This window comes from Epinephelus lanceolatus, chromosome 23, assembly GCF_041903045.1.
Source record: "Epinephelus lanceolatus isolate andai-2023 chromosome 23, ASM4190304v1, whole genome shotgun sequence".
NCBI classification, from domain to species: domain Eukaryota; kingdom Metazoa; phylum Chordata; class Actinopteri; order Perciformes; family Serranidae; genus Epinephelus; species Epinephelus lanceolatus.
This window is the reverse complement of record NC_135756.1, coordinates 6,727,306-6,749,757: the sequence shown is the minus strand read 5'-3', so window position 1 is coordinate 6,749,757 and position 22,452 is coordinate 6,727,306. Positions and strand designations below refer to the sequence as shown.

General features: G+C 38.7%; 1 protein-coding gene across 2 annotated transcripts in view; it reads left to right on the top strand.

The window, feature by feature from the left end:
* rassf3 (Ras association domain family member 3) overlaps positions 1-22,452 on the top strand; it is a 117,349-nt gene extending 94,897 nt beyond the window's left edge. For both annotated transcript variants that reach the window (XM_078165249.1, XM_033614389.2), the window contains 5 exons: positions 5,211-5,318; positions 10,025-10,198; positions 10,881-10,968; positions 13,786-13,901; positions 14,447-22,452. In XM_078165249.1, the coding sequence (XP_078021375.1) occupies positions 5,211-5,318; positions 10,025-10,198; positions 10,881-10,968; positions 13,786-13,901; positions 14,447-14,596 (636 nt within the window). In that variant the 3' untranslated portion in view covers positions 14,597-22,452. The remainder of the gene's footprint in view (positions 1-5,210; positions 5,319-10,024; positions 10,199-10,880; positions 10,969-13,785; positions 13,902-14,446) is intronic.

Genomic DNA, 22,452 nt, shown 5'->3' with positions numbered 1-22,452 from the left:
GGCAGTATTTTGAATTTGAGTGCAGTAACCATTTTGGCCACATTCTTACATACAGCGACTTTAATTTGTTTGTACTTGGTTTGAGCTTTTTGATTTTCCGTTAGCACTGAAGCCACGTTCCACAAAACCCCTGCTCCTCATTCTGTGCGCTAATGTCCTGATATATGGTTTAATTTCTGTGTGTAGCTTCTATTTTTTTCTGAACTGACGAATCCCCCCAGATAGCTATCAGGCATTTTATCTCCTCGTCCGTCCACGGTTTGTTGTTTTCCTCCATGCTTTTAACCCGTGGCTTCTACTTGTAACTCCACAGGCATCACAAGGCAACAAGCGTCTCCCCAGATCTACGTCGTTGTTGTTGTTGTTGTTCGTGTCGCGCTGCTGGAACCGACGTGTCTGCTTTTTGTGCAGCAGTTACTTTAATCCAAGATAATTTATACATAAACACTGTGTCGACTGCCGACTCCAGGTCTCAGTAAAGCCTCTTGTGCGTTCAGATTGAAACAGATCTGTAAAAATCCGATAGGAATCACATTTGAAATCACCTCTGTATGTAGTTTGAATCAGATTTGGAAAATCGGATGTGTTTTTTCACTGTCCAGACTGTCGGAAAATCAAGCTAGATACAATCTGCATATGCTAAAAATCCGATTTGGAGTGGTAATCTGAACAAGGCCTTACCACTCAGAGGGAACTCAGTCAGCGGCTCCTCTGGCAGCAGCACAGCGTCTCTCCCTCTCCCTGTTTTGTTTTATCCAAGCAATAGTCCAAAAACTCAAAGATAATCAGTTTGCTTTCACGTATGACAATTAAACACAGCACCTATTCACATTTTAGATGCTGGATACTAGATACTTTTTTTAAAAAAGCTAATGGATGGAAAGGATGTACAGCATGTTTTAGGAAGTGTTTTTTGTTTTCCAGTCAGTTTTATTTGGTGTCTTTCTGTAACGTGTCTGCTTTTTGTGCAGCAATTACTTTAATCCAAGATAATTTTATCAACACAATAAAAGCAACCTTGAACCTAAAGATCACCGTCCTGATGGGCACATGGTCAACGTTAGTCTTCACTGGATCTCTCACTTTATGTAGAGTCACTTCATTCAGCCATTTCAACTTCACTCCAAAAATTTAATGGATTTAAAGTTGGTGAGAGTAATTTTAACTGATTTTTTTTTTTTTTTTTTTTTTTTGGTAGCAGGGCAGTCAGGGTGGGGACATGATGTGCCACTGTTTTCCTAAAAACCAAGCCTGCCTGAAAACATTTTAATTGGCTCTGAGGTCAGTGGACGGGCTCTTTACAACTCATTATGCAACATATTTGGCTGTGTCATGTGACCCAAATTATAGTTTTGCATGTGACGCAGCTTTGTGCTGTTGTAAAATAATAAATACAAGGAGGTAGGGCTGGGCGGTATGACCTAAAATTTATATCACGGTATAAATCGAATCCCTTCACGGTAACGGTATATATCGCGGTATAAATTTAAGTGTAAAAGTTATAATAGAAGTGTTTCTGAATGGGTTTTGTAGTCCCTTAGCAAAGCTAAATTGATAAAAAAAAAAACAAAAAAAAACAACAAAAGCAAAGATATAATGTATTTTTTAGAGCATTTATTGTGGAGAATGCAGATCTCAAAACTCAAAATTAAAACCCAGCACTCTATGGTGCAACATGTCCCCTGGGATCTATATCAAACGGTAATTTCCTTCTTTTAGCAAAATCCTAAATGACTGAGTTGTGTTTTTTCCACCTGGACCTTTATGCTCTGCCATTTCTCCTCTAATCATCACGCTGTAACCTGTGACAGGCTGCTATGATACCACAACTATCACACATTCACATATGGAGTTTTTTTGTGGAGCCCCTAGCGTCACATAGGTTTACATTACCAAAGCTTTATGACAAACTCTCTTGCCGAAAACCAACTCCCGTGTGCGCACGGCGAGAGAGGAGAGGGAGAGACGCTGTGCTGCTGCCAGGGGAGACACTGAATGAGTTCCCTCTGAGCGGTAAGTCGCTAAAAGAGTCTGAGAAGTCCGGGGCTGTTCATAAAACATTAACTCACTCACTCACAAGTTCTCCAGCAACACATGTTGCACGTGCTACGCTAAATCACGGACGTGAACCAGCTCCTCTTGCTCTGCTGTCTCTGTGCTCTCAGCCATTTTCACACTGAGGCAGGTGCGATGACGTCATCGACGATAGGACGGTAGAGCGCAAATCTCTACCGTGGGCCAAATTTATATCATTTCTACCGTCTACCGCATATACCGTGCAGCCCTACAAGGAGGGCTTGGCTGTTTCAGTTTGACCTGGTGTCATTAATGTTGCTCGGATTTCTGGTTATTAAAGCTCACGTGCAGATGTTTTGCTGTGCTGAACACGTGTGTCCATCTGTCATCTTTATCTAGAGCGTTCTCTATCAGCTGACCTCTGCTGTGACCTTCTCCGCCCTCTACGGTTATTTATTCACCAACACTGTGTCGACTGCCGACTCCAGGCCTCAGTAAAGCCTCTTGTGCTGCTGATATGACAAACACATGTGTGCATTCAGTACATGCCACATGCATCACAAGCTGTTTGGATCTGTTGTACAGATTATTAGAGTCCACGTGGCCTCCGGCGAAACTACGACTATTTTAGCCTCGTCTTTCTTGCACTGTTGAGTTTCCTGCAGGAGATTGTCTAATATTAGAAGTCAGTCACACAGCATGAGACCCGGACTGTTAGAAATATGTTGTTGTCATGTGCTGACCCTCCAGCAGTGAGTGTCTTTTTACTCTTTGAGTCCGAGCCTGAGATGATGAAGCGGGAAAGGAGATGATATACTGGGTGCTAATAGTCTCGCTGCAGTGTGTTGATAGAACGTATACTTTCCGAAATAGATGATGCCAGGATGTTGTGTTTCATTTTTCTCTTATTACGTTGTCCTCCCTCTTTATTTTCATATATGAATGATTGAATTTTTATTACTTTGTCATGCAGTCAGTTATGTCCAGCCTGCATGGTCTTACAAGACACCATAAAGTCCAGCAAATATGAATTCAGACGGCACTAAAAGTAAAGAAAATGAAACAAGGCAACAAAAGTATCATGTACAATCAGATCATCAATTTGGAAGATGGAGTTCGTGGATCACTCACAAAGGTATTTATCATGTAAAACTGAAAGACAGACATCAAAATAAATACTAACTGAACACAGTCTTGCCTGATTAAAATTGGCGAACTTTGACGCGTCAGAACTAAACAACCGTTCTAGCTTTTGGTCATCTGAGCACCAACAGATGTCAGGGTTTGGACAAGCCATTTCATGGAACATACGCTCTCTTAAGTCATCATAGTTTGTGCAGTGTAAGAGAAAACAGGACTCACTTTCCACTTCACCCAATCACATAGCTCACATATTCTGTTTTCCTCCTGAATATTGTTGAACCGTCTGATCTCAATGGCCAGAGGAAGAACGCCAGCTCTCAGCTGTGCAACTAAAGATCTTTGGCTTCTGGATAAATGGGATGTTACATAGGGTTCAGGGCCGAACTTCTGTTTTATATGAACATATGTCCTTAATTTGGGAATTAATTGACAGAATGTTTTCAAACCATTTCAACTCAACGGCTTTTCCTTAATTGAGTTAACGCTGCACCAGAAGGGCTGGTTCACATGAAAAATACCGCACTGCTCTATTTTACCCTAAAGCACTGTTCAGTGACAAAGTACATATGTATGAAAGAGGAAAAGCTCTCAAACTTTCCTGTTCTGCTTCCTGACGATGTACTGAAGAGTCAAATCCTCTTATGTGAGATTCTCTACTGACATCACTTATTTGTCCTGTTTATTTGTTCACTTGTCAACCAACTTGTCCTTTTAAAAGCAAAATTTAGTTTTAATGCCTTTTTTCAAATGTTTCCCTTATCTCTCCTAATCTTAAAATCAAGGCTCCTCTTCTTTAACAGTCCAGCTCTGATCACGTTTTCCTACCAACATGCAGCTCCTTTAACTGTGAAACCATGTCATGCATTTAACAACTCCATCACAGTGTGGAGAAATAAGTTGAACACATACCCAGAGGGTTTCATATCAAAAATTGAGACCCAACTAGATGGAGATCAGATTTCAGTTATCTTTAAAGTTCTATCTTTCATTAGTTTATTTTTTCACAATTTATGCAATGCAAAAATGCAGAGTCACTCGAGGATTTTGCAGAATTTTGCAGAATTGTTTCGGCTTAAAATGCCTGATTTGAGGGCAGCTTTTCAAAAAGAATTGCAATACATGTTGCACTGTTGTAAGATGTTTTCTTTTCACAATGAAGTTGCAAGTAAAAATTGCAAGAAATAGCTGTCATTTTATTTATATAATCATTAAAAATCAAAGGCAACTTGTTCCACAGAAAATATAAAACAGCACTGTGGTTTGTGATTTAATGTGACCACTAACTGTGCATATTTAATCTAACTCACTGTTGCTGTCCACACAACCATTCTTCAGGTGTGATTTGTGGTAGAAACATGTTTGTTCATGACGACTTTAATTTGTATTTCACCACAACAGTTTACCCCCACTGCAGAACATCAGGGAATTGCCTTGCATGACCTTTAGTTGTAATTTTGGTTGGTAAATATGAAACATTTGTGTCGCACATCCTCATAATCAGAAACAAGGAAGTGAGTTTAGTGACATTGTGCAGGTGACTGCTATGATCTGTGAAATTCAGGGGAAACTATATCGGTGAAGATTCTCAGTCATCCAGGACATGGTAATCGTAAGTGCTATATCGTAGGCCTGGACTTGCCTGAGTTTCTTGAAGATGTTTCAACTCTTAGATGAAGATGCCTCTTGGATGAGAGCCGTCTTTACGAAACTCAAACAAGTCCAGTTGCCTACGATATAGGACTTACGGGAAACTACGCTGATCCTTCAAATTTTCAAAAAGGACATTGGAAAAGACTTGGTTCCTCTTCCATAAATTTTCTTATACATATCTGTAACAACACTGTTGGAGCTCCAACTGTGGGATTGTTGTGCAGATGATAAGCAAGAAACTTGAACTGTACAATCTGTAGAAAACAAAACTTTCGGATAAGGAACTCGTCCACGTGTCCTGCTGCTGTTGTCCAAATAGAGACTGTATTGTTTTAACAATCTTAGTTGACGTGTGACTTACTGTGTCATGTTTCCTTTTATTCTCCCTCTGTCCCTGTCAGGATGTGGAGAAGGAGAGAGAGCTGCGGACAGAGCTCAGCCGGGAGGAAATCAGGCAGAAGATCGAGCAGTACAACACGCTGACCAATGACCACCTTAAAATGACTCTTGTGAGTGGAGCGCACACACAAACACAAACACACACTGATACACTGGCTGAGTCAGTGAGTTTCTTGTGTTTGGCTTGGAGCTTGTTTCTCCTTTAAACAGAAAAAATACTGTCTTTTATCTACACTGCATCCTGTAGATATTCTGTATGCTGCTGCCATCACTATGAAACTCAAGATTGTGACCTGTATGAGAAAGTCAGATGGTCATTAAGGTCATTCAAAGCTCAGTTATTGGCTGCGCACTAAGGCGATATGAACAAAATTTCATATCTCTGTACTTAGAGGCTGACTGGTGATACACGATATATATCTCAGTATTTTCTACGAAATGGGCTGCATGTTTGCAGTTGCAAGTCAAAGCCACATTTGAGTCACAAGCAGTTTTTAAAAAACAGACTGTGATCAAAATAAAATGCAAAGACAGGGATTTTTTTTCCCTATATGAAAATATACAGCTGCACAACAGTTATACCTCCAAAACACTAGTAGGCGGCGGGGTTTCTGTGAAGTGCTGTAAAGTTTAGTTGATTCAAAACACACATTAAACATGGCTTAATAGAGACAATTTCAAACACAAGTACACAAATCAGCTTCACTATAACTCACAGCATTCGCAGACAAACACTTGTCTATATCTGGACACATTTTGCCCACAAATACAACATGCTAACATTATTAGCACAAGCCTATGGAGTTTTACGTTGTATAAATTAGCCTAGCAGCTAGCAGAGTTTTTCTCCACTCATATGAAGCCAGGGACAACAGCAACATTTAACAAAGGTTACAAAATTCGTCTCCATTACAACTCGCAAGGTTCATTGACAAAACAACTGTCTTATACTAAACACGTTTTCCAAACAAATACAACATGCTAATGTTATTAGCACAAGCCTATGGCATTTTACATTGTGTAAATTAGCCTAGCAGCTAACGGAGATTTCCTCTGCTCATATGAAGCCAGGATAAATCACACACAAGACTTAAAATGCTATTTTTGTGGAGGCTTTATTGTCTTCACAATTTATTGTTTCTTATCTGTGAAATTAAAGTTTAAAAAAAAAGCTTTGTTTCCACTGAGGGAAATGGTTTCAGCTTACAGAAATAGACAGGAGGTCTGCGTCACTGTGACGTGTAGTTACATATCTAGCGAGGTGCACGTCAGGCTATGGCTGTGTTGCTGGAGAACTTGTGAGTGAATGAGTTGGGCGGAGCTGTGCGGAGAGTGTGAGAGAGGAGAGATGCACCCTGGTATGCGTCATGTAACGCAACTTGACCCTATATAGATATAAACGGTGTTGTCTAAACTCATGCCATGTGAAGTATAAAATCAGGTCCCAGGTTGCTCACAGAATGATGAGATTAAACCACATTTAGCACCACCAGTAACTACATGTGCTGCCAAATAGACCAGGACCGAAAGCTTTGAGGTTGCCATTTTGAATAAGTTCTCAGAATGTTTAGAAACCTGGAAATCTGCAAATTCCATCTGCTGCGGAAGATCCTGTGATACCATCAAAACCTACAGAACAGCTGTGTGTTAACCACTTTTTCCAAAGTCACGAATGAACTTTATGTCTTCAGTCTTTTCTGTAATCTTGTGTGTGTGTTCGTGAATCAATAAGCCTTAATTAACAAACTATTCTTCCTCTATTAAAGTAACAGAATATGTTAATATAAATAACAGCTGTGAGGGTTTTAATCTCAACAGTTAAAGGTGTGCTGATGCCCTTCCTCCAGCTTGCAGCATTCCTCAGCAGTCACATCAGAGTGATGTGATGTTATTCCTGCTATTGTTCTCCCCCACACTGTTTCCCTTGGCAGTGTGAAAGCTGTCTGAAGTTGTATTCAACACCATGACACACTATAACTCCTTGTTATATCCAGTAAAAATGAAGGGTTTTAGGCAAAGCTCAGTTTTGTTTTGTGGGATATCGACCAGTTAGGAATGTTTAGGTATCTCGAAATCAATAGTGCACTGTGAAAATTATGTATTTTTCTTAATTTAGGTACAGCAGGTAACTAAAGGCCTTTCTTGGGGCCAGTATACAATATTTGCATCAGCTGTGGAGTGTTTTGTAGTTTTCAGCATTTTCTAAACTGGTTCTACTGCAACTTCTATACTATTAAAGGCCCAGACACACCAAACCGACTTCAGAGAACTAGTGGCGACGAAAGCCCCTGCTGCATAGCCTCACTTTGCCTTTATCTTGACTAAAAAGTTGCACATGAACACACTGCAAAGACTACAGCAGATGGCCAACAAGCATACATGATCCTCACCTGTGTGAAAGGAAGTAACTCTCCACACCAGCAGACAGGGGGTAGTCTGTATTCATCATTCAAAACTAGAAACCAGAAGATCATCTTGATGCTAGTTAGCCTGTTAGCACATTAACAACTCGATCCAGTGTTGAAAGAACAGAGCATATTTACCATGCGCCAGTGAACAATAACACAAGCCATCATAAAAGGCTTCTACGAAAGAGCTCGTGGCTAAAGAAAAATAATCTGACTTCATGTAACAAGTTTGTTTTGTTCTAGTGTTGCATGGTATACCGGTACTAAAATAGTACCGTGGTACTAGAGTATTCCAAACGGTACTATACTGCATTTGGAAAATACCGGTACTTTTTAAATTGATTCAGTTCATTAATTTATTTAATTCATTTATGCACACAAACGCCTTCCTTGTTCCTATTGGAGCACATATTGCGCAAGTGGTGTGTATGACAGCACCTGTATCAACATTCGCAGCTGGCACACGTGAAAAAAGACAAGAGAAAGTCTGCCTCGACGTCCGTATCGAGGTACTTACCAAACCATGATTTTTTGGTACCGTTACACCTCTACTATTTATTGTTCTAAAGGTTTGTATCCAAAAGGACTTTTCCTTAGGAAAAGTATCGAAAAGTATCGAAATTCATATTGGTACCGAAACAAAGATTTTGGTATCGTGACAACACTATTTTGTTCTCACTCCTTCTTGACTTAGCTTTTTGTTTACTTTCCTCACTTCCGTTTCTCCTCTTGTGCGCCGAGCTGAACTGCCAATCAGAGAAATTTCATTCATTGAAGGGTGCCACTGTCTCCAGCGCTGATATAACGTGCCGAATCAGTAGAAAAAAGCCGACTCGTGCTAAATGAGCCCAGGTGTAGTGAACATAAATGATTCTAGTCAGCAGGAAGTTAGGTAACTGTACAGTCATAAGTCTGAAACCTGCTAGTCAACACCTGTTGGAGCTGATAGTATCACACTGTTAATCTTTACCCACACCCTTCTTTCTAACTCTGTCTATTGTTCTTTCTTATCACTTCATCTGTGATGAAGTTTCTCTTTGTCTCCCTGTCTAGTTTCAGCTCGTTTTCTTTTCTTTTCTTTTTTTTTTATACTTCTGTTCATACTGTTCTCATTCTTTGGATTATGACCGCCACACAGACACATACATTTGCACACACAGTCCTCCAAGCCCCGTATGGAGTAATGAGATTAAGATGCTTTTCCTCCGTCTGGGGCCATCTGTGCTGCAGGACACACGGGGCTTATTGGGTGAACTGGTCTCCTCTGGAAAGATCATATAGCACATACTGTGTGTACAATACACCCGGTGATCTCGTTGTATGCTGTGAATGATTCTGTGTCTGTAGTTCACTTCAGCTTGCCTGATTTTACAGTGATTGTTTTTACATGCAACTCTGATTTTAATGCATTTTACTTACAACTACTTTTATAACGGATTAATCAAGTCAATTAGTAATCTTCGATATTTGCTAGGCTAATTTATACAGTGTAAAATGCCATAGGCTTGTGCTAATAACGTTAGCATGTTGTATTTGTTTGTAAAACGTGTTTAGTATAAGACAGTTATTTTGTCAGTGAACCTTGTGAGTTGTAATGGAGCCGAATTTTGTAACCTTACCTTTGTTACATGTTGCTGTTGTGCCTAGCTTCATATGAGTAGAGGAAAAGTCTGCTACCTGCTAGGCTAATTTATACAATGTAAAATGCCATAGGCGTGTGCTAATAATGTTAGCATGTTGTATTTGTGGGGAAAATGTGTCCAGATAAAGACAAGTGTTTGTCTGTGAATGCTGCGAGTTATAGTGAAGCTGATTTGTGTACTTGTGTTTGAAATTGTCTCTATTAAGCCATGTTTAATGTGTGTTTTAAATCAACTAAACTTTACAGCACTTCACAGAAACCCCGCCACCCACTAGTGTTTTGGAGGTGTAACTGTTGTGCAGCTGTATATTTTCAAGGAGAGAATAAAAGACCTGTCTTTGCATTTTATTTTGATCAGTCTGTTTTTATAAAAGAGTTTGTGACATCTCAAATGTGGCTCTGACTTGCAACATTTTGTAGAAAATACCAAGATATATATCGTGCATTGCCAGTTCAAATATTAATGGTCAGTAGATGTGGCTGTAAAAGCATTAAACACAACATATTAAAAACATAAACAGAATAACAAATCACTAACAGAAATAAGTCAACAGAAATGTGCATTTTCAGTGTCAAAATTATACATAAATCTCTCAGGTTTTTTTTATTGGTCTGATCAGTGAGTGTGGTATTCTCTTTTATATGATGTACATTGTAAGTATAGTGTTTTAGAATGTTTAAAAAGAAATTAAATAGACAACAAGTGGTAAACACATTATGATATAGTACTCTAACTTTCTCTCTCTCTCTGCACTCTCTCCCGTAGGGTCCTACTGGTGTGTATACTGGTTTCATCAAGGTCCAGATGGATCTGAGGAGGCCGGTGACGGTGCGGGGGGGTCAGAGAGGAGCAGGAGGAGCCCTGGTGCAGGAGGCTTTCTATCTGCCCAGAGGAGTCACCAACACCCTCCACATCAGCTCCAATAACACAGTCAGACAGGTGGCTAACACACACACACACACACACACACACACGTCATCACAACTTAATTAAGATCTGATGACAAACGGGTTGAGGTCAGGATTCAGCAGGAGCCGGCTGATGTTAAAGTTTTATTAAAAACTCAATTAGCTTCAGTAAGTTTCTGTTTTCTGACAGCGAGCGGTAGCGAGGCAAAATGCTGAATGAGAGTGAATCTGGGGTTGGCGTTTACTGTCACTTAAGCTGGAGAGCGTCTTTACAAAAAGTAACTCACAATCCTGCCTTTAAATATGGTTTATTAAATGTCTTACACTAAAAAATAAAGAGGAGTGTGACCTTTTTCGAGGCCTGCCCACTTCAGACCAGTCAGAAAAGCACAAACAAAAACACAAATACAGAAACCTCTCAGGTGAGGTGACAAAAATGAAATTAAACTCACGCAGAAAGTAGCGTGTTCATGCCGGATCCCATCACTCGAAATTACGTTTTCAGGCACTTACATCAGTATTTGTTTAAGTTAACAGTAACATAACCCCTCAGCCTCCATCAGATCACAAAAGATAGGCAAAGAAACTCAAAATTTGTGCAGCTTGTTCAACCAGATTCAGGGTTTAACTGTCAATGAGCTCATTATTGACACAATAGCGTCATTAGTGTTTTCATATTTGAGTGTTTTATTCTTGTGTGTGTGTGTGTTCAGGTGATAGTCGCCCTGCTGACGAAGTTCACAGTCGCTGACAACCCGGCCAAATACGCCTTGTACAAACGCTACCGCAGGGAGGAGCAGGGTAAGACTGAAGCCTGCTGACTCTGTGCTAGTGTGTATGTGTGTGTGTGTGTGAGACAGTGAAAACGACAGCGCTGGAGACAGTGTTTCATGCCACTCATGCCAAGCTCAGTATCAGATGCTTTGGCACTGACATGGTGTCGACGATCTGTGTGTATTAGAGTGTGTGTGTATGAAGGGCGTGTGCGTGTGTGTGTATTTCTGAATGCCTCGCCCTTTTGTTGGGCTCTTCCCACTATCAACAGCTCCCCAGGAATACTCACACATGTATATATAAATACACACACACACACACACACACACACACACTTTATGAACCAGCAGCTGTTGCAGGGGAGCTGAGTTTCAGATATTATCTTTAGCGTCTCCAAGAAAGGAGAAAGACGGCGTTTATGGGGTTTATACTATAAAACACGGCCTTGTGATTTTATTAAATTTGTCTGTCTTGTTTTTACGTGTTGTTTGAAGCCTGTAAAAAATATTTTCCCCAAACTTTTATGGGGATTTTGTGTGTTTTCCCCCATCGAAGGGTTCGTGTCACTGCTGTCATATAAGCTTTCTTTACCTCATTACTGAGACCTACAGTGAGACTCAGGCAGCTAATAAAAGACAGTGTCTAGACAAACAGGGTGACAGCAGATGTGGACTTCATATGTACAGAATGTCATATATAAACTTCCAGACAATAGCTTTCATTCAAGTCATTAAAAGTGTGGTGGTAGAAACGTAGAAATGTCTGTGACCTTCAAGGATAAAACTGACTGACTCCAGTTGAGGTCGGACGTCTGCCTGAAGGAAGATAAACTCTCTGTTTGTTCTAAGACTGGTTTGAGATAACTGTTACCTGCAACTGTGGCTTTGGTCTCTTAAAGGAGTAGTTTAATTCATACAGAAAGGTGAGTTATATACTGGACTATTTCCTGGGTCAGGTGCATGGACATCCTGGAGCGTGACATGTCAATTACTGCGCTTTAAAGGTGCATAAAAGACAGATTTTTTCACCTTGAAAGAGAGCCAGGCTAGCTGTTTCCCTCTGTTTCCAGCGTTTATGCTAAGCTAAACTAGCCAGCTGTCGGCTGTAGCTTAATATTTAACAGTGTGGTATCGATCTCTGTATCTTAAAATGTGTTAGATGAGTTAGATAAGACACAAAAATTTAAAGCAGTGCAAAAATGCTATGTGCCAGACTATTGTTCAACGCTAGGCTAGATGTTTCCCTCTGTTTCCAGTGTTTATGCTAAGCTAAGCTAACTAGCTGCTGGCTGTAGCTTCATGTTTAACAGTGTTGTATAGATCTTCTTATCTTTAAATACATTTCTTTTGTTGCTTAGAGTTAGATGAGACGATTCTCTCTAATATCTGTCTGGTAAATATGAAGCTACAGCCAGCATCCGTTTAGCTTAGCTTATCTTAGCATAAAGACTGGAAACAGGGAAACGGCTAGCTGGCTCTGTCCAAATATAAAAGCACCTTTAAAGCTTGCTAATGAACACAATATATCCCGTTTGTTTTAATCTGTAGAAAAACCGAAGTGTCCAAACAACAACTTGTGATTTTGCGACTATTGTTTAAAGCTAGGATAGCTGTTTCCCCCCGTTTCCAAGGTTTATGCTAAGCTTAACTAACCAGCTGTCGGCTGTAGCTTAATATTTAACAGTGTGGTATTGATATTTGTATCTTAAAATATGTTAGATGAGTTAGATAAGACACAAAAATTTAAAGCAGTGCTAAAATGCTGTGTGCCAGATCATTCAGCGCTAGGCTAGATGTTTCCCTCTGTTTCCAGTCTTTATGCTAAGCTAAGCTAACCAGCTGGCTGTAGCTTCATATTTAAAAGATGGATATGAGAGTGCCAATCGTACTTTCTCTAAAAAAAAGAAAAAGGCAGATTATTTATGTAATATAATCATGTTTTTCCCCACAATGTCAAACTATCCCTCTAAATTTTAGTTTGTCCTGCTCTGCTCCCTCTCTGTGTCTCTCTTTTGTTTATTTATTTATTCAAAACTACTTTATATCAACATCTAAATTAGCTTGGTAGGCTGCATTTCTGTGTTTATTTATCAAATATTCTTAATTCAGGTTGAATATATTTGCTCAATGACTTCTTTTTTTTTTTTTTCATATCATCTTTAAAGAAGTGTTTAATTGCTGGAGGGATGGTCTTTTCAAATACTGGGCTGTCTGGGCTGTAGACAGAAGCAAGTACTTTTGAAATTGGTGCTACATGACCAGAGGAAACAGAGGAAATGGACTGTGGCATTTGCTTTTTTAATCAAGAGGTAGAAAACCTACAACTACCAGAATATACAGCCCCACACGGCCACACCAGACCAGTAAACGACACAGGAAACAATATGGCGGCTGGCTGGCAACAAAAGATCTTGAATTACAGTTAAACAGGAAGCTTAAATGTGTTTCTGAAAATATGTTAGGTGAGAATCTTTGTAATCTTTATCACAACTCTTAAAGTAACAAATTTCAAAGCTGCTCGCCAAAAATGATGATCCAAGAAAAGAATATTGGCCAATATTATGACTGCATCAGCCCTTAAAGTCCAGTGCTGTCTGTCTGTTTGCTGCAACATCAGTTCAGTCTAACAACAAGGATCTCCCTCTCTGTTTTTGTAAATTACTGTGGTCGTTAATATGCCGCGCCCATCCTTTCATCCTCTGCCATGCCTGTTTAAATGCACACATGCTGCAAAATGCAACTGCAGCGACCACAGTGGTGCCTGCATCCATGTGGCTTGAAGGACCGCACATTCTTTACTGCCTAAATTAATCCATGTGTGTGTGTGTGTGTGTGTGTTTTTCAGTGTATGTGTGTAAGCTGGCGGATGGCGAGCAGCCGCTGTTCCTTCGTCTGGTGGCAGGACCCGACACCGACACACTCAGCTTCGTACTGAGGGAACAACAGACTGGAGAAGTCATGGTAACACCACACCTCCATCCTCCACCTACTTCCACCTCTCCATCTTCTGAAATGATTTCCAGCTAAATATTTGTTCCTGTTAATCGCTCTTTCGTCTCCTCCTCGTCTGCGCTTGCTTCATCCTGCGTCCTTCTCCTCCTCCTCATCCCTCTCTTCTTTTCTTTCCATTACCTAAAGTCTCTCGTTCCTCCTCCTCTTTCCCACGTTCTTCATTCCTCCTTTTACTCCTTCTCTACTCCTTTTTATTGAAGCCCCTCTGCAGATAAACAGATGAAAGGTCAGGATGAAGTAGAAACACTCGTGATAAGTGAGATAAGATGGAAGATAAACTGTGTTAGATGAAAACTTATGAAACAAGAAGTCAAAATTGTACCTTGACGTGTTATAATTTTTATACAGTGGGTCACAATTTGACGTATTACCTCGTTATTGTGTCGTTGCATCATGAGACGATCAGTTGGAATTACCATGAGCATCGTAAATATCAATTTCAATATTAAAATTTGCTGTTTAAATAAAGTTTGTGTGTTTGCTCCTCTCCTCAGTGGGATGCGTTCTCCATCCCCGAGCTGCGCAACTTCCTGCGGATCCTCGACAAGGAAGAGGATGAGCAGAAGGAGGCGGTGATTCGCCGCTACGAGGCCTACCGCCAGAGACTGCAGGAGGCGCTGAGGGAGGTCAGAGGGCCCTCTTAGAGGATTAACCCCCAGTGAACAGGACTACTGCCCCCTAGAGGGACAGAGGAGGGATTTTTTTTCTTCCCTGCAGAGAAGAAGAGGACCCAGCGCCTGGAAGAAGGGATGAAACAGACAGAAAGAGGGAGGATATAAACAGAGAGACAGCAAGTGAAGGATGAACGGACAAAATCTGGATGCTGGAGTTTGATTCATTCCGGATTAAAGACTTCAAACTGCTGCCTGCTCACACCAAAGATTCACTTCATCGTGCCATATTCATTCATCTTCTCTCCCTCTCTTCATCCATCCCTCTCTTCTTACTCTTCTCTCTCTGTCCTGCTGTCACATAATTTATCTGATTTTTCCCTCTTTTCTCCTTTTAAACTTGTGAAAGACTCAAGGCCATATGTTGAGTTAGAGTTTTATTTAATTTTTGTTTGTTTTAAAGGTCTGTACATATTTTCTTTCTTAATTTATATGGGTGAAGCTTTTTATTGTTTTATTTTGTTTTCCTGAAATGACAAAAGTCTTATTTTAGTTTATTGTACAGAGGCGGAGCACCGATCTGGTTGTTGACACAGACACGGAGAATAGTTTATCCAGACTGCTACTAGAGGTAAACACACAACATGAGTGTCAGCTGTAGCTACAAAGACAAGACGGGAATATCAGATCATTTAGAGCAGTGGTTCCCAACTGGTCCAGATTTCTCCTGAGTCATTAGTTCAAGGTCCACACAGTTTAATATGTTCAGCATCATACTCACGTTTGGCCATGTTGTGCAGGAGTTTGCTGTCTCTGTTAAGTAGCTGTCAGTTAGTCTCTGTCATTTACAAATTTGACACGTTGGCGAATCACTTGCGTCCATTCAGAATGGACCCACAACCCGCTTTTGGAGTGTGACCCACCAGTTGGGAACCACTGACTTAGAGAATACTCTGGACGTACTGTAAAGACGTCGTCATCAATTTTGCATTTTGCTTGAATAAGTTGAGAAATATGTCTGAAGTGAGAAAGGGAACATGCAGGTACGGAGTCTCAAGTGTGCCAAAAGAAAAATGTAATGTTTCGTGTGTTTAATCATATTTTTTTTAATATTGTTTTACTTTACATTTATTGTGTTTAACAGAATATAAAGGTAGAAAAATAAACAATCAATTAAGGAGACAAGGTCACCAAGGGCAAGATGTTCTCATTAGATTTGTACCGTTTGCTTGGTGCACGTAAAACACATTTTTACATTAATGAGATAATTCAATGGGGTTTTTTTCTCTTTAAAATGAAGTAATACTTTTTTAATTGAATCACATTGACAAAATCCCCCTTAAAAAAAATTAATATTCCATTTACTAATGTGTCCACCTTTTTTCTCATGAATAATTCTTTTCCTCCTGTTACATTTATAATTTTAATTTAATGAGCCAACTCAATAGTAAACAAAAAACAACCAAAAAAATGCAATTTAAACAACTTTTAAAATTAATTTAGCAATTACGTTATAAATAAAAAAAATCAAGTTGATGAATCAATTTGATACAAATAGAGAGTAAAGGTAGAAAAAAATAAATATTAAATTAAGGAGACCACAAGAGGCAAAAAGTTCTCATTTAATTTGCATCATTTGCTTGGAGCAAGTAAAACAAATTTTTTTGCATTAATCAAATAATTAAATGTTTCCTTTTTTATCTTTAAAATGAATCAGTGACTTTTTTTAATTGGATAAAATTAAAATTAAAATAATTTGTCTACTATTGAAACATTTGAAATTTTAATTCATTGAGAAAGCTCATTTGTCAACAAAAAAACAATTTAAGCGACTGTTTTTAAAATTAATTTATCAATTACATTAAATCTTTTTTTAAAAAATCAAGTAGATTTATTAATTGGCAAATCTTCTTTTTTTTCCCCATTGACAATCTTTTCATTAATATTTTTCCCCGGGATACATAACTGCCCTCTCCTATTACATATTTAAAAAGCAAATAAGCAGCAAAATGTTAACTACTATTTTTATTATTTTTATTTCATAGCTTTTATCTCCTTTTATGTGTAAGATAGAAATAAAATTTAAAATAAGTTAAAAAAATCTTTTTATTTACATTGTACGTTTCTTGCAAATGTTATTAAACAATAATAGCTTTTTAAAATATTTTATTATTACCATTATTATTATTATTTTTGGCACACTTCAGACTCCATACAACGTTGCCCTGAAACTGAGCGATGTAGACGAATGTTTGGAGGAATAAAAGGAGATGAATTTCAGCTTTAATGTGACTGAAAACAGACACGAACTCTGCTGACACGTGATGGAAGAGTCAAATAGATGTTAGTGAGCACAGGAAGGATTTCAGTGTTGGTTGTTAAGTTTGTTTTGGCATGTGAACGGGTGGATTCAAAGTCTGACCTGACCTGAACACACTGATGTAGTTTGGATAGACCGCTGACCTTTGACCCCGTGCGGTCAGAGGAGGGCAGGAATGACTGATTTCTGGAAGTCGACTGAACAGTTTAGAGGAAGTAGACGAGAAACATTAGATGGAGGAAGAAAGAAAAAATACAGGAAGACACAGGGAAAGAGTGTCATGAAAGCAGCGTGACCAAATCCCTGAGGGACGAGGATGGAAAGTTTTTCTCAAACGAGTCACTGTGATTAGCTGCGAGTTTGTTTCATGTGTTAATGAAAGCTTCTCTGATCCACAGCTGAGAGAGAGGGAGGTCTGTGAGTGCTGATAGCTGCAGAGAGCAGGGGAAGGAGACATGGCTGCATTGTGCTGTTCTCCTGTCCGTCTGTCTGCAGTCTGTGTTTTTCTGCTCTTATCTCAAGTTGAAACCTGCAGCCTTGACCTCCCTGTCACCTGGGATTCAGCTTTGTTTTGTGGTGGATAAACGGGAAGAATTACTAAAGAAGGAAACAACGAAAGCATGATGGTATAAAGTGAGCATGGGAATATGAAATTAATGACGGAAGCATCAGCAAGTGAAAAAGAAGGTGCAAAAATTGAGGCGTTTTTGTGCAGTCAAGGTTCATGAAAGGTTTCGCAAGTAAATAGCTGCCTTGATTATATATGCAAAGGCATATTTAGCATATGCAACTTATCATTTATGGCTTAGAGACCAAAGAGGCTTGTTTTTGATATAGTTTTGTAGAGAAATGGCAATTTTTTTTTTTGCTTTTTGAATCAGCACCTGTTCAGATATTTGAGGAAACAACAGACAAGCAAGTCAAGTAAAACAAAGACAATCATGTGGACAAACAAAACTACACGTCAGATTATTAGAATTAACCACAAGTCATTAATAAAAAGGATGTTGAAGCTTCTTTGTTTGAGCTGCAGGTACTGAATGACTGTTGTACAATACCGCCACCTAGTGGATAGATACTATTCTCAGCTGTTCTCACCTTCCTGTGTCAAACTATCTTACAGATTTACTTTCTTTATTTTTTGTGTTATAACCAAAGATATTTTTGTGGTGTTGCCTGGAGCAAAATATATATTAGAGGCCTCTCCCTACCGGAGGGAAACATATATAGTTTAGAGTTTATTTAAAGGGGTTTCAACCCTCGTTTATTTACTATCAAACACTGGGTTAATGCTGTGGAAGTGAGACTTATAAAAAGGTCAGATGGATTTGAATCTTACAAGCAACTGAATATCTTATTTCATCCATCCATTTTTTTTTTTGTTTTTTTGCAATCTCATTCTTTTAGTCACTACCCAGAGCTCATGACCATAGGTGAGGGTTGGGACGTAGATGGACCAGTAAATCAAAAGTTGTGCTCCATCAACGTTGTAATTAAGTTCGGATTTACTCTGCGTGACAAGTAGTAGTCATAAATAAAATGGTTTGATGACGTATTCTGGGACTTCAAGGGAAGAATTTAGGTGCCAGGGAGGGTCTAATGGAAGGTATGTTGCATTATGGGAATTGTAGGATCCAGCATTTTTGGTTCTCCGGACTAAAAGTCAAGACATCCTGGCTCTTCTGTATCGATTACTTGTTAAATCAGTCTCTCGGAAGTACCCAAACTTTGTGGAAGAGCAATAATAAATAACTGGAGCACCTCTGGATACCTAATTTTGATATTAAAATACCATTGAATTAATTATGTAACACCTTTTTCGCTTATTGTGGTTTTAATTCCCCTCTTGGAAAGTTCCCAGTAAGTCATTGCAAGCTTAAAATTTAGGATTCACAATTTCAGATAGAAAATTAAAGTGTAAAAGAACAATTTAAAAAAAAATTACACTGGAGTTGCTCAACTGTATTTGGTCGATTTTTGGATATAAAAAAAAGTCAGGTCAAAAAATAAAGTTAGCTCAAACTGCTGAAATACAGACACCAAAATCCATGCTGAAAATTTAAAATTTAAAAATTTCAGCTTTCAAAAATTATCAAAACTTGAAATAAAATCAGTGAATATTTCAAATAATTCACAAATTCACATAGAAAATTGAAGTGTAAAAGACCAATTTAAAAAACATTATATTCGAGTTGCCCAACTTTAATTGCTCATTTTGTAGATAGAAAAATTAAAGTCATAAAATCAAGTTTGAAATTCAAACGCCAAAATTGATCCTGAAAATTTAAAATTTTAAAATTCAGGCTACCAAATATTTGCAAAACTTCACATACATTCAGGTATTCAGTTGTTTGTAAATCTCTATTTTGGCCTTTTTTAGCTTCCATATGTTATAATTTAAACTGATTCGAAAGTCTGCATGGAAATAGTTAAACAACCTTAAAGCCGTGTTGTTGTTGTTTGTGTATCTGATAAACAGCCTTAGCTGTTAAAACACATCATTAGCAGACTGGTCGTATCAATTAATTTCGGGCACTTTAACTTTGAATTCAGGGAAGACGGGTTTTTGATTTTCTTTTTTTTTTCTCTTGTTTAAACTCCCGCCATCACACTCTGTACTATAACATGTCATACAGTATACTCTTATTTTGAAAGATCTCATAAAGCTCCACTCATAATTATGTTTTTCTTTTCTTTTTTTTTTTTTTTAAAGCAAATGGAAGTACATTGTGACAGAAGTTATTTTAAGCTCTTTTTGTTTTGGTCTCAACGAGCTTCCGTATGATTAGCTGTAGACTGTGAAACGTTTGGTTGAATCTCGCATGTGTTCCTGTTTGTCTCTTTGTATACGTACGTGCTTACTGTACACACACACTACTGGGCTGGTCAACATTAAAGCATGCGTTACCGTAGATAACACAGACGGTCAGACGGCGTTTGGAAATTAATTTTTAGAGTGAAAATATAATGTTTTTCAAACGCTGTCAGATCTGCAGGTGATATAAACTAGGCTTGTTGATGAGTTCATCTATAATGAGAAGCTTCTGGGCCAGTAGTGTTCCTGAATGAAGAGTTGATATATGACGTATTTAGAGATCTTGTTTTAAAGCTGTTTAATCTCAACTAGAGTCACAGAGCGTGCAAACGAAACTTTAAGCTTCAAGGTTCATTTTTTGACCGTTAGAAGAAGCAGTTTGACAAATATTTCCAAGTATTCAGAGAGTTTATTGTGTCTAGTTTTTCTCCAGTCGTCATGTTGCACCATATAATGCTGATGGTTTGCTTGATAAACTGCCCGAGCAAAGTTTAACTGGTGATGAAGGCCGTGAGAGGCGGCTGAAAGCTCTGGAAAAAAAACATGTTTTAATGTTTTGTTGTCCTAGAAGTTATTTTATACGTTCAGTTTTGTCTCAACAGACAAATATCCTGCAAAAATTTTGATAATGTTTCAATCAAAAAATGCCAAACATGCTCCAATTATATTGCGTATCATGCCTACGATAAAGGACGCCTTTTTACGTTGGTTTCTGACACCCCAAGTCACTGCCCAAGCGCTGGATTTCAACAACTTTGGAGTGAGACCGGGCTCAAAAAACAAGTATTAGTATTTAGTTTTCCTAGAATTTCTTTTATACGTTCAGTTTTGCCTAGTGCTTAACGATAAATCACTTAATTGATCAACAGGCCGACATTCTGCAACAATTTTGATCATTTTTCAATCAAAAAAAGCCAAACATGCTCCAGCTTTAGCTTCTTAAATGAGAGGATTTGCTGCTTTTCTTTGTCTTATATGTTGATAAACTGGAAAGTGTTGAGTTTTGGACTGAGCAAGCAGTTTGAAGATGTTGTCGTCGGCTGTCAGGAGTCATTTATGGCATTTTTCGCTGTTTTCTGGCGTTTTAAAAGCAGAAATTTGCTCGTTCCAGCCTCCAAAATTTCCTGGTTTTCTTTGTTCTCTATAACATTGAATAATTAAAGTATTGAATCACAATTAATCGCAAATTACTTGCACATTTTTTTACCTTCACCACCTTAACTTTCGTCCATGTCCTGCTACATTTCCCCCGACGCCATTGGGCGCCGTTAAACTATAACGACAACCGGCTACGTATCATGCCAACGTTAATGGAAGCCTTTTTACGTTGGTTTCTGACGCCACAAGTCACTGCCCAAGCCCTGGATTTCGAAGACTTTGGAGTGAGACCGTGCTCCAACTACAGGATGTCCATGCGTTAATCGCGTTTCAAATAAATTAGTGGAATTAAAAGGAGTTTGCGTTAACTTGTTATCACCGCGTTAACTTTGATGGCCCTACTCCTTACTTAACTTTTCCAGAGCTTTCAGTGACTTTTGTGATAAGACTTCTTCAGCAAATTGACTGAACTGTATCACAGCAACACATCCTACAGTATCTATAAAATTTAGAAATACATACATAACAATATTTATTTATTTTATGGAGTCCCGGGGGTGCCCCCAAACTTTTAATTGAAAATATTTAACAACAAAACTACTTTCGTGCATCCCAAACTGTTGATAGATTTAAACAATTTAACATATCAACATTATGTGGTGTAAAATGACACTTTGAATTATACTTGATACAAAAATATTCATTTACTTTTTGTGGTTTTCAAAATTGAACAAAGTCTTAGCTACGAAATTGTCTGGGTTAATTATCGGCAGCTGTTCTGGAGCTTTTGATTATTTCACATGAACTTCATCGGCTTTGTCAGAACTTGAAGAAGTTTACTTTGCCATCTTGTCTGAGCACATTCACGGACTTTTCATCCACATCGTCTTAAAGGCTTCGGTTCAACGTTTATTCTTAATGTTGGAAATCAAAAACAAACAAACTCGTGTTGCGATCATTGATTTGATTGAAAGCTCCAGAACTGCTGCTAAATGGTCCTTGTTTTCTCCACAGCAGCTGAATTAGACGTCTGACCTTTTTCGGCTCTTATGATCTTCGCTTTCGTGCGATCTGTGTCTAGTTTGAACATCCAGGAACTGTTAAATGCCAAAGATCTATGTGTAGCTCTTCTGCCATTTTATTGATTTGTTTTCTTTCCAATGATGACTACAGAGAACGGATCAGGTTTATCTCACATGACGGGTTCATCTGAAGAATCTCGATTACACTTGAGGAAAATGAAGGTCGCGTGTTTTCAGATCTGAGCTGCTTGGCTCTTTAGAGCCAAAGAAAGGATGATAAACAGGTCATTTATGAAGATAAATCCTCTCATTTAAATTCACCAATCTGTCTACTCAAGATGGAAGTCAATAGAATAGTGCAAACTTCAATTAAATTTTGGCCTTTGAGCTCGATCTGAAAGCTCGGACCTCGCCAGTGCCTTTTGACAGTGTGACAGAAAAACAAAGCTGCAGGAGAAACTGAGGGTTTCATCACATGTTGCTTTTATTTGCAGCTTCTCTGCAGGCGAACACTTCACTGACGCAGGTTTATTCTTGTCGGTATCTTGTGGTTTCTCTTTGAATCGTTACCAAAAGTGGCCTTTCCTTCACACCAGGTGGGCTGCATCTATTAAAGCAGAAATTAAAACAAAAA